Source organism: Phalacrocorax aristotelis, chromosome 15, assembly GCF_949628215.1.
Source record: "Phalacrocorax aristotelis chromosome 15, bGulAri2.1, whole genome shotgun sequence".
Lineage (NCBI taxonomy): Eukaryota > Metazoa > Chordata > Aves > Suliformes > Phalacrocoracidae > Phalacrocorax > Phalacrocorax aristotelis.
Window position 1 is genome coordinate 9,500,667 of NC_134290.1, and position 10,972 is coordinate 9,511,638.

Below are 10,972 nucleotides of genomic sequence, written 5' to 3' on the forward strand. Positions count from 1 at the left end.
GCACCTTACCTGGGCTTTGGCTCTGGAAGGCCAGAGGGTCATGCTTTTGTGTCTGTGCAGGTCTGCGTTTAATGCACCCAACTTGGCCCACAATTATTGCCCAAAATAATAACTTCTACAAGAATGGAGACCGGCATTACTTGATTTAATTGTTTTGGAAGAGTATTTTGAAGTTCAGCTGGAAACGAGCTTACAACAAACCAATCATCCCTGAAATCCCCTCAAAGGGCTTATAAAACAAACCACCACAAATAAACAAATAAATAAAAAAAGCCAAATTAGGAGTACTTTTATCACAACTGTATGAACTACTGAACATAAAGTATAATTATAACCCCTGTTCTTTATCTTAACAACTTAAAATAATTAGGCATTCCAAAGATTCTTTCATCATGTTTAGTGACTTTAAAAGTTGTGGTAACATGGGGAAGATAAAGCACCAAACTTGCGCATTTCTTGACTGTGATCTACTATTAAAGACATCAAAAAATGCTACAGGACTTTTTATACTGCAATTATATTGTAACTGTATATAAGCATATATTACAAGATGTTCAGTGAGGAGTTCTACATAAAAAAAGGAACGCTCTGTTATCACCAAGTAAGAGCATTTCATGCTCTTTACAGCTTGTATCAAGTGAAGTTTGGGTCTCTCTATAGCCTCATTCTAAACTGAAACAAGGTGTTAAGAGATAAGAAGCCACATCTTGCAGTTCTGCAAGCTACTCCTGTTGAGCCAGTGCAATTCTGAATTGCTGGCAGGCCCTGCTCTACCAGAACCTCTTCAGACTCTGTGAGTCAGGCACCTAGAGGTCACAGCCTCCAAAACATTTGTTTCAGCAAAAACATGTCGGGGAGTTTTCAAACCAGATCAGAGTCCAGAAAGCAGGCACAAACTTCAGCTTTATTGTTTTCCAAGCAATGGTCATCTTTGCAAGGGAATGATATTGCAGCTGAAAAAGAAGAGGGTAGAAGGAAACGTTAAAGTCTCAAGTTCTCCAACAGGCATAGAAGATCTGACATGGCATGAATCAGACCCATGCAACCCTCCTCCGTTGGTTTTCTCTACTGGACAAACTAGCCACTGAGATCTTCCTCCCTGTCCTCATGTTTGATACAACTTGCCTCCCCATATCACTGTGCAAAAATGTCAGCTTCCAGCTCTCAGCTGGTACCCACCAGTGAAGTCCATCAGAGCGGGCAGCAACACACACCAAGAGCAAAGCACAGAGCTGGCCCTGCTGCAGGAAATGTGCTCTGAGCTGGGGAAAGCCTCATCCATTCTAGTAAACAAAATAGCATCTTTACCCCAAGAGGCCCTTCCCGGCCCAGCGCTTCGGAGTCAGCCCCACGTGCACTTTTTTGCCGCCACGGATCACAGTCACACTCAGGGGTCTCTGAAAGGGAGAGAAAAAAGAAAAGAAAAAAAAAGATGGCAATTTTCTATCACCAAGTCAACTCTCTTCTTCCTTCTTTTGCTGAAGCACCAGAAGAACATTAGGCGCAGGGGAGCTGTTCTTCAGTGGCACCCATTCCCATCCCTGCAGCTGGATCTGAAAGAAGAGCATTACATCCAGAGGCATCTCCAGGAGATCTCTCACTTCTGCTATAAAGCACTTGATGGCTGTGACAGCTTCTTTCACCCGTCCACAAGGGTGGCACAGCAATGCAGCCTGCTGCTGCAGGGGGTCCCCAGGGGAGGACAATATGATGCTCACAGCAAAAAGCACACCTCTCTCCTATCCAGCAGGAATTTGCTCAACACTGTGAGAGAACAAGGCTACAACAGCACAGACCGAATCTGACACTGTTTCTGACATGGAAACGATGATCCCAGAGATCTGAGTACCACAGGAAAATCTGTGGCTAACAGAGACAGGCAAGAGAATGCAGTTACAAGAGAAATGAGCTCACCCCTTCGCTGTGCTGCACCACTGTGGCAATGTTCTGCAGGTTTTGGAAGTTGTTTATGTTGACAGAACCAAACTCCACAATCTCATCATCAACCTGAAGTCCCTGGACAGAGGTAGAAGACAGATGAGCATCTGCCTTCTTCAAAGACAGGTAATATCACAGGAGTATCACCCTTCACCCAACCACATGGGGAGAGGTGTGCTATGACACTACTGTTCTCACCATTCAGGCAACTGAACTATATTACACCCTCTCTATCTCCTTAGAATGAAGTATGCACTCATTCCTCTGCCCTGTTTTATGGGAAGAGGAATACTGAGGCTAGAATCGTCAGTGAGGCCTGGTATGAGCTGCACGGTGGAACAATAAAGCTGAGAAGAGAGGACTCATCTCACTCCCGTACAGTGACTAGTCTATTCACAGGACATCCCAGTGTGATAAAGAAGAAAACAGGGCAGGATGACACCATCATCAAATCCTCAACTTATTTCCACTTATTAAGAAGAGACAGAGAAAGCCATCTGCTATGTTTTCTCTCTGGGTCCAGAAGAAGCCTTCCCCACGAGCTGTCAGGCCCCACCAACTTACTGAGATACTTGCAGGAGATCCCAAAGTCACTGCGTTTACTTTGGCAAAAGCCTGTGGCAGGCTCTGGTTCTGGCTCATTGCCTCGGCCAACGCCTCCGCCTCATCCCTGGCATGCTTCTCCTTCTCCCGGGCGTGCAGCTGGTGAAGAGCTTCCTCCACCTGCTTCATCAGGGCCTTGTGATCATTCTGCAAACCTGTGGGTAACACCATTAGCATGCAGGGAGCAGGAGCGAGTTACATCTAAGGGTGCCTTCTCAGCACACGCTCTCTGCAACTGCACAGAAAATGGTATTGTGGGTGCCTCGGACCCGAGCTGTGGCTAGCAATAACCTCCTGCTGGTGTATCTGCTGGGGCCCGGTGCCAGCCCTGCTCACACAGCCCAGCAGATGTTTATCAGTAGAAGTTAGAGAGAAAACCACCCTACAAATTCCAGTAAACATGCAAGGCAGCAGGGCTCGGGGGCACCTAGAGATCACGGAGGAGCCCAAGCCTTTTTTCCATCAAGCCACGCATTCCTGCATATGTGGAGTAAAATCCACCCCCACAGGCGGGGCACAGGGTAAGCCTGAGAAGAAATAAATGCCAACCTATTTTTCACCCAAAGCTTATTCTATGCACAGCACAAAAATGCCTCGCTTTATTTCATGCGTGCCAAATGGCTCCACGGCGGAAGCAGAATTTTAACGCCGCTGCAACATGTGGACAAGCCTTACTGACGAAGCCGCTCCCCGACAGCTACGAGCGGGGAACAAAATAATCGAAAAACGAAGCTCAGAGCAACCCCGTTTTCCAGTTTTTGAAGAATAGCAATGAACAGGCAGAAATAACACGGGTTACTTAAACGGTTGCGGTTATTAGGGGGGAGGTTCGCTCCCGGAGCAGGCGCCCGCCGCCCCCCCGCTGGCTCTCGCCGGCCCGCGCCCCTCCGGGCAGCCGGGAAGGGCCGCCCCGCCGCCCCCCGAGCCCCGCTCACAGATGATGTTGTGCCGGGCCCTGCGCACTTGGTAGAGGTCGATGTCGTCGCGGGGGAAGCCCTCGGCGTCAACCAGCGGCTCGTTCATCCCCACGCCCTTTTGCTGCGAGGGAAGAGGCGGCCGTGGGGCTGCGAGCCGGCGCCGCAGGCCGGCCCCGCGCCCCGCCGCCCCCGCCCGCCCGCCCGCCCACCCCGCCGCACTGACGCCCTCCAGCAGCTCGTAGCAGGCCTTGATCTGCGCCTCGATCTCGTCCTTCCGCTTCACCAGCTGCTGCACGTCGCTGACGGTGACCGGGCGACTCCCGCCGGGCTGCGCCATGGCCCCCGCCGCCCGCGCCGCAACGGCCGCCGGGAGGGTGCGACCGGCGTCACGAGCGGCGGGGCGGGGCCGGCAGCGGAAGCACCACCCCCGGGGGCCGGGGATTGGGCAAGGTCAGAGCCGCGGGGGCGCGGTCAGAGCCGCGGGGGCGTGGTTAGAGCCGCGGGGGCGGGGTCAGCACTGCGGGGGGTGTGTGGGCAGTACCGCGGGGGAGAGGTCAGCGCCGCAGGGCGGGGTCAGCACCGCGGGGGCGGGCTCAGTTCCGGGGGGCGGGGTCAGTGCTGCGGAGGCGGGGTCAGCGTCTCGGAGGCGGGGCGGGGCCGGCGTGCGGAAGGAGCGGGGGCGGTGCCGTGGGATTACAGAGGTGTGATGCTGCCGGGGGATGGTACCGAGGTGGCGGTGCCATGGGGTGACACAGCTGTGACGTGTGGTTGCGCAGCAGCTGTGATGGCGGCACGGGGTGACCCTGCCCTGCTGCTGGCCCCCCTCCAGCCTGTGCCCCAGCACGGTTGCAGGGGCAGTGCAACGGCCGCACAGGGCTGTGTCCCCAGGGTGGGTGGCAGCAAAGGACACAACCCCACCACCACAGCCCTGTGCCGCTCACACCGCCCAAGCCCCCGTGCTCATCCCTGCGGCCCCACCGGCGGCCCCGTCACGCCACCATGGCCAGCCGCGGTGTGTGTGTGCACTGGTGCTTCCCCACAGCAGGGCTGCCGCCTGCCCGCTCCTCCCGCTGCTCCCACATTTTGTGGACCCCTGCAGCCCTGGGCTCACCGCAGCTGAGGGTGGCACCACGTGGCCCCAGGCCCAGACACCGCGCACCCACTGGGCGCTGCATGCGGCCAAAATGTCCTGGCTGAATGTCAGCCAGGACAGGACACATCCCTGCAAAGGGGTGAACGTCCCCATGGGCAGGCAGGGGGCTGGGGGGAATGTGCTACTGCGGTTGCATCACCCCACCACAGCCCCGGTGTGCGTGGGGCCAGGGAGATTTTGCTGTGGGGTTAGCAGGCTCCCGTGCCACAGAGCCTCGCACGCTTGCACACTTGAAAGCTTTCACACTCACCAACCTCCACGTTTAACCCTGCTGTGCCACAGCCAGGGTTGAAAAGGAGCCCACCACATGGCCCCAGAAAGCCACCCACGGGATGATGCTGGCAGCTCCCAGCCCAAACCAAACCATCTCTGGTTCGTAAATGCTTTGGGTTGGAGGTGGGAGAAGGTGGAGCTGAGGAGGAGCTTCCCCTGTCCCACCACTATATTAAATGCCCTCCCAGACTCTCACTCTCTTTGCTGCTGTCACATCACCAGGCCACAAAAATGGTGAGGGGCAGCAGATGGGACTTAAATTAAATGGCTGGAGCTCAACAGTGTGGGATTTCTTGGGAGCATTACTGGGTTTAATATGCTGAATTCAGACTTTTCAGTGACTGTGCTGGAAGTCATGCAGAAGAGCTGTTCCTGAGGCACTGACCTTTGGATTCGAGCTCTCTGGGGCTGAGGTACCTTCCCGAACAGCTAACATCTCTCTTTTCTGATTCTCTCTTTTAGACATCTTACACAGACAAGGGAGAAAAGGTAAGAGCCGTTTCGTGTCCATGGTCCTGCCCTGTTGCCTGGTGTGAACCATCAGCTGTGATAATGCAAATAATATTAATTCCTTACTCCTTGATTAGCTGGTAAAATCAAAACTGCTCTCTGGCTGGACCATACAGGACATGGTTCCTCATTGTAAATCATCACTAATGATGGAGATTTTTTCATTTCCTTTTTCTTTCTGCTTTGGGAGGAGAGCAACAAATGGGAGATGATGGGTATTTCCCGGCCAACACTGATGCCTAAGCAGAATCCTTGTTTGTTGCAACATTTATTTCCAAATGTTGCACCCATTCACCACCTTTTTCTCTCAAAGTGCTCTCAAAGCTGCCAGTGCACATCGCGGCGGGGTCCCCGATGCTGCAGGCTGGGTGGGAGCATGCCTGTGTCCGGCCAGCTCCAGTGGGAGAGCGGTAGGGAACAGAGTGAAGGGGTATTTGTCCAGACGCTGGTGGTTGTGTAAGAGTGTTTGGAGGGAGAATTAATCTTTAACACTGCAAGGTTCATGGGTGGGTGTCGTGCCCTGGCTGCAGTGCCTGGGCAGCCCCAGCACTGGGGGGCTGCTTGCGGGGAGCACAAGGAACACTGGGACCAACACAGCCCGAGGCAAGCCAGGGTTCCTTTCCTTCCACCTTCCACCCTGCAGAGCAGGATCCTGTGGCACCTGACTGTAAAGCGCTTTGGAAAATCACTGTTTTGGGGCAGCAGCTGGGGTTTCACCTGGTTAATTCGGATGCATTCACAGGAGAGGCATTTGCAGGCTTGCAGCCATCACTCGTCCCTGCTCCCGAGTCGAGCAGCGCTGTGGGAAAGGCTGCAGCGGTGGCTCTCAGCTCTGTTTTCCCCTTCCCTTTAGCCCCCGCGAGGCCGTTTCATCCATTTCCACTCCATCACCTTCTGGGTCGGCAATGCCAAGCAGGTGAGAGGCTGTGGCCGGCTGGATGGGCACCTGCCGTGCTGGGATGGGTGGCTGCTCTGGTTATTGGCTGCCAGGGGGGCGGTTTGTCCCAGCAGCCCACTGGGTCGGGGCCGTGCCAGCGTCCCAAAGCCTGCCCCTGGCTCGGAGCCTGTGGCTGCTGGCATGGCCTTGGCTGACGGCCTTGGGGGCCCTTGCACAAGGTGAGGGGCAGCTGCCTGGGGGTGTGTGTGGGAGGTGTCCGGAAAATGCAAACCAGCCCACCCCACGTGGCAGGGCTCGAGCTGTGGTCACCAGCCTGCTGAGCAGTAGGGCATCATGGTAGCTGCTCTCCCCCACTCACTGCTAAAAGGCCACTGGAAAGTTAAAAAATCCTCTGCCTCAGACTTCAGCTGCTTTTTTGCACAACCTGGCAGATGAACAGGAGACAGGCAGAAACATTTCTGCCACCGGTGGCAGCTCCCTGCCTGCTGCCCAGCTGCGCCCTGCCCGTCCCTGGCTGTGTTGGGTGCAGGAGGTCTCTGGAGGCAGTGCTTCCCACTGAGTTTGGGGTTTTTTCCCCCAATATGGGCCCTTTCTCACCTCTGCTTGCTCCTTCCAGGCTGCTGGAGGGAAGCAGAAAAGCTCTACTGCTCCCTGTGCACAGATGTGCACACTCATGCACATGCGTGACTTGCATAAACCACAGTGGCCGTTCCCCATGGGCTGTTGGTGCTGCCCTAGCCGGGGGGAGCCCCATGGGAACCGGGGGCCACCGGCACCGCGGCTTCACCCAGTGCAGCTGTTGTGTGCCTGCAGGCTGCATCCTACTACTGCAACAAGCTGGGTTTTGAGGAGTTGGCATACCGGGGGCTGGAGACCGGCAGCAGGGAGGTGGTCTCGCATGCCATCAAACAGGACAAGGTAAGGGCGCTGAAGCACCTGCAGAGGTGCCACCACTAGGGTGGAGACGGCGGGTTTGCCAAAACCTGTTTGCACCATTAAACCCCGCACCTGCAGTGCATCTGCCCCAGCCCCGGGGGCACAGACACATCTCCATCCCTCACCTGTCCTCCTCTTCCTCACCAGATTGTGTTTGTTCTCTCGTCCGCGCTCAACCCAGGGAATGAGGGTAGGTACCACGGGTGTCTGTGGGGGGAGATGGAGTGGGAAAGGGCTGTGGTGGAGCAAAGCACCCCTGCTCATGGCTGTGGCTGCTCTTGCTCCGGGCAGAGATGGGGGAGCACCTGGTGAAGCACGGTGATGGGGTGAAGGACATTGCTTTCGAAGTGGAGGACTGCGACTTCATTGTGCAGGTAGGCAGCCCTTCTGCTCCCTCCTGACCGGCAGCCTGAAACAGCAAGGGGAGGTGGGGAAGGGCCTGGGGATGTCTCCTCCCAGCCCAGGGAGCTGTGGCAGGAAGGGGTCTCTCTCCTTCTGCCCAGAAAGCCAAGGAGCGTGGAGCTGTGGTGGTGAAGGAACCCTGGGTGGAGGAGGACAAATTCGGGAAGGTGAAGTTTGCAGTGATCCAGACGGTAAGCAGCAGGGCAGCTGCGGAGGCTGAGCCGCTGCACCAGGAGCAGGCTGGACCTGGGAGGTCCACGAAAAAATGGGTCCACAATGCAACTGTTTCCCCCACCTCTTGCAGTACGGTGACACCACCCACACCTTGATAGAAAAGCTCAACTACAAGGGCCTCTTCCTGCCTGGGTACCACCCACCCCTCTTCAAGGACCCCCTGCTGCCAAAGTTGTGAGTACCTTCCAGAGGGTCCTGCCTGGCTCTTTGCCACCATGTACCAGTGGGATGTCCCACAGAGGATCCAGACAGGCCCCCGCTGCCTTGCCCCGGTGCCCCCCGCACTGTGGGGTGCCCCTGAGCCCAGCTGAGCGCCACCCCCGGCTTCCCCCCACAGACCAAGTGCCAAGCTCAACTTCATTGACCATGTTGTGGGGAACCAGCCCGACCTCCAGATGGTCCCAGTGGCAGACTGGTAAGAGTGGGGAGGGCTGGCAGGAGGCGGGACAGAGCAGCAGCGCCGCTCTGCTGGTCTCACAGCTTCTGACAGTGACAGCTGAGGCTGATTAAGCCAGAGCAGAGCTTCGTTAGTGTAGGGATGGAGCGAGGGACTTGATCATGCCCTTTGTGGCCTGGGCAGGTACCAGAAGAACCTGCTTTTCCACCGCTTCTGGTCAGTGGATGACAAGCAGCTGCACACCGAGTTCAGCGCCCTGCGCTCCATCGTGGTCACCAACTACGAAGAGACCATTAAGATGCCCATCAACGAGCCGGCTCTTGGCAAGAAGAAATCCCAGATTCAGGTGAGTGGACACTGCTCGTTGATCCATCAGGCTGTCACTGCCTTGAGTAGGGCTTTGGTGAAGAAAAATGGACCAAGGGGTGAGTGATTCAGAGCTAGCACAGATGTGCTGTGCTAAGGTAGCTGCCGGAAAGCAGCCCTGGCTCTGCTCAGGTCTGCCAAGGGCTGTCAAACCCTGGGGGAGCTGCCAGGACCACGCCAATAGGCCAATAGTGTATTTTTTCAATTTCATGGTGTCCCTGAGCTGATTTTGCTTCATATTCTTAAGCCCATGCTCAGCCCTTTGCACACTGTAGCTGTGCTGTCATTAACACAGTGACATTTTCCCTCTGTAGGAATATATTGACTACTATGGAGGGGCCGGAGTCCAGCACATCGCACTGAACACCTCTGACATCATCTCGGCGGTAAGTGCATCCCCGGCAGCTCCCTGCCCCAGCCTGTCCTGCCCTGGTCCTGCTCCACCTCCACCCCGGCCCTCTGGGGCACAGCCCTCTTCACAGGGCAGTGGTGGACAATGACACCCATTGGGGTACAAGGACACAGGCAGGCTGAGCAGGCTTTGCACCGTGGTGGTTTTACAACCAGGATTAACTGCCCAGCAAGTAGCTGGAAAGGGACCTGCCTGCACCTGTGAGCTGCTGGCAGATGCCTGTCCCTCCAGCTTAAAGCAGTTGGGGTCTGCAGGGACCCTGATGGCACGTGCTGTCCTTGGGGGGGTGGCTGGTGGGGAGCTCAGACAGCCTGGGCTGCACCACCATAGTACACCACCCACCTTTGCCTGGGGCAGATGCTGGTCTGGATTGAGCCTAGCTACCTCTGAGCACTTGATTTGGGGCTCCCCTCCAGGCCAAAGGGCCTCCAGAGGTATCAGGGGTCAGGGTGGGATGAAGCATCCTTGCACAGTGGCCAGCGCTCTGCATTGCCTGGGGAGGGCATCGTGGGCCCTCCCATTCGTGGTGCCCAAAGCGAGAGGGTGGGACAGGTCCCCGTGCATGAGTTTGGCCAGTGCCATGGGAAAGTATCGTTCCACCTCCCGACACCGTCCATCCTGGGCCATCCTCTTGGCACGAACCACTCCACAAATGAGCCCCAAGCCCAACCCATGCCAGGGTCTCCCCTGCCTTGCAGATCACCAACCTGAAGCAGCGTGGCGTGCAGTTCATGGATGTGCCATCCAGCTACTACCAGATGCTGCGGGAGAGGCTGAAAACTGCCAAAATCAAAGTGAAGGAGAACATTGACAAGCTGGCGGTGAGTCAGACCAGCCTGAGAAGGAAAAGGTTTGCCTGGGGCTGGACTGGCTCCCCGAAATATTTTGCAGGGATGAGGGTGATGCAGAGGGATCCCCTTGCTCCTCTGTGGGTCTTCAAACTGTTGCTCTGTTTCTTTTCTTCAGGAACTGAAAATCCTGGTGGATTTTGATGAGAAAGGCTACTTGCTCCAGATCTTCACCAAACCAGTTCAAGACAGACCCACGGTCTTCCTGGAGGTCATCCAGCGGCACAACCACCAGGTTGGTTTGAGGATTTCATTACAATCTTGGCTTCGAGACCTCAGGGCCATCAAGTACTGTCACCCAGCCAGCTCTTGGTGCTGCTCTTCCCCAGCCGCTTCCGAGCTGACGAACCCGCTGCCTGTCCCCGTGGTCTGTAACATTGTCATCTCCACAGGGCTTCGGCGCTGGGAACTTCAAGTCTCTGTTTGAAGCAATAGAAATGGATCAAGATGCAAGAGGAAACCTGACCATCCTGGAGCCCAACGGGGAGACCAAGCGCATCTAGAGGGTGGCAGAAACGCTGCCCTCGCCCCTAATGAGCTGATTCACGAACGAACCGGGAAACGACTGATGTTTTGGTAAATAGCCCAGACCTAAGTGTCATAAACCCAGGGAAGCTGCTGCCAAGCTGGAGATGTAAAAGGACTCAACACCTACCCCGACCCAGCCCAGGCACTGCCCTCTGGTGACTGCTTGGGAGAGGGAGCATGGGAAATAGCGAACACGCTCTTAAAAAGCAGTTTAATCTGATCCAAACCACCAAATTCTTAACAAAGGGCAGATTTAAGGTATGTGTCAAAGACATGCAGCTATGGAGGAAGACAGAGGAAACAACTGGGGGTGCTTAAATTTGGTCTACCCAAAGTTTTCTGTTAATTTTAGCTACACGGGAAGCTGGGAGAGGAAAGCATGGAGGCGTTTGCCTCTCTGCACATCTTGTTTTGTAAGATCTCATTTTAATTGCTTTTAGACTCAATCTTGAATTGGAATTTGCCAAGATTAAACACATGGTTTTAAGGTAGCTACAACATTCTGGAATGACACTTAATCGAGTTCACGTATTTCAGCCTTCCCAAGGCAACACAGT

General features: G+C 55.4%; 2 protein-coding genes across 2 annotated transcripts; one reads left to right on the plus strand and one right to left on the minus strand.

The window, feature by feature from the left end:
* Positions 1-124: 124 nt before the first annotated feature.
* PSMD9 (proteasome 26S subunit, non-ATPase 9) lies at positions 125-3,889 on the minus strand. The gene is made up of 6 exons (XM_075110058.1): positions 3,682-3,889; positions 3,477-3,579; positions 2,503-2,696; positions 1,915-2,016; positions 1,309-1,397; positions 125-953 (listed from the first exon to the last, which is right to left on the minus strand). Exons 1-6 carry the CDS (start codon positions 3,793-3,795, stop codon positions 926-928), a joined length of 630 nt encoding a protein of 209 aa, XP_074966159.1. The 5' UTR covers positions 3,796-3,889; the 3' UTR covers positions 125-925.
* A 1,146-nt stretch (positions 3,890-5,035) lies between these two features.
* On the plus strand, positions 5,036-10,720 carry HPD (4-hydroxyphenylpyruvate dioxygenase). The gene is made up of 14 exons (XM_075109969.1): positions 5,036-5,118; positions 5,347-5,373; positions 6,248-6,310; positions 7,106-7,210; positions 7,376-7,418; positions 7,520-7,602; positions 7,732-7,821; positions 7,935-8,038; positions 8,202-8,279; positions 8,445-8,607; positions 8,942-9,013; positions 9,738-9,860; positions 10,006-10,122; positions 10,280-10,720. Exons 1-14 carry the CDS (start codon positions 5,116-5,118, stop codon positions 10,388-10,390), a joined length of 1,182 nt encoding a protein of 393 aa, XP_074966070.1. The 5' UTR covers positions 5,036-5,115; the 3' UTR covers positions 10,391-10,720.
* The last annotated feature ends 252 nt before the right edge of the window (positions 10,721-10,972 follow it).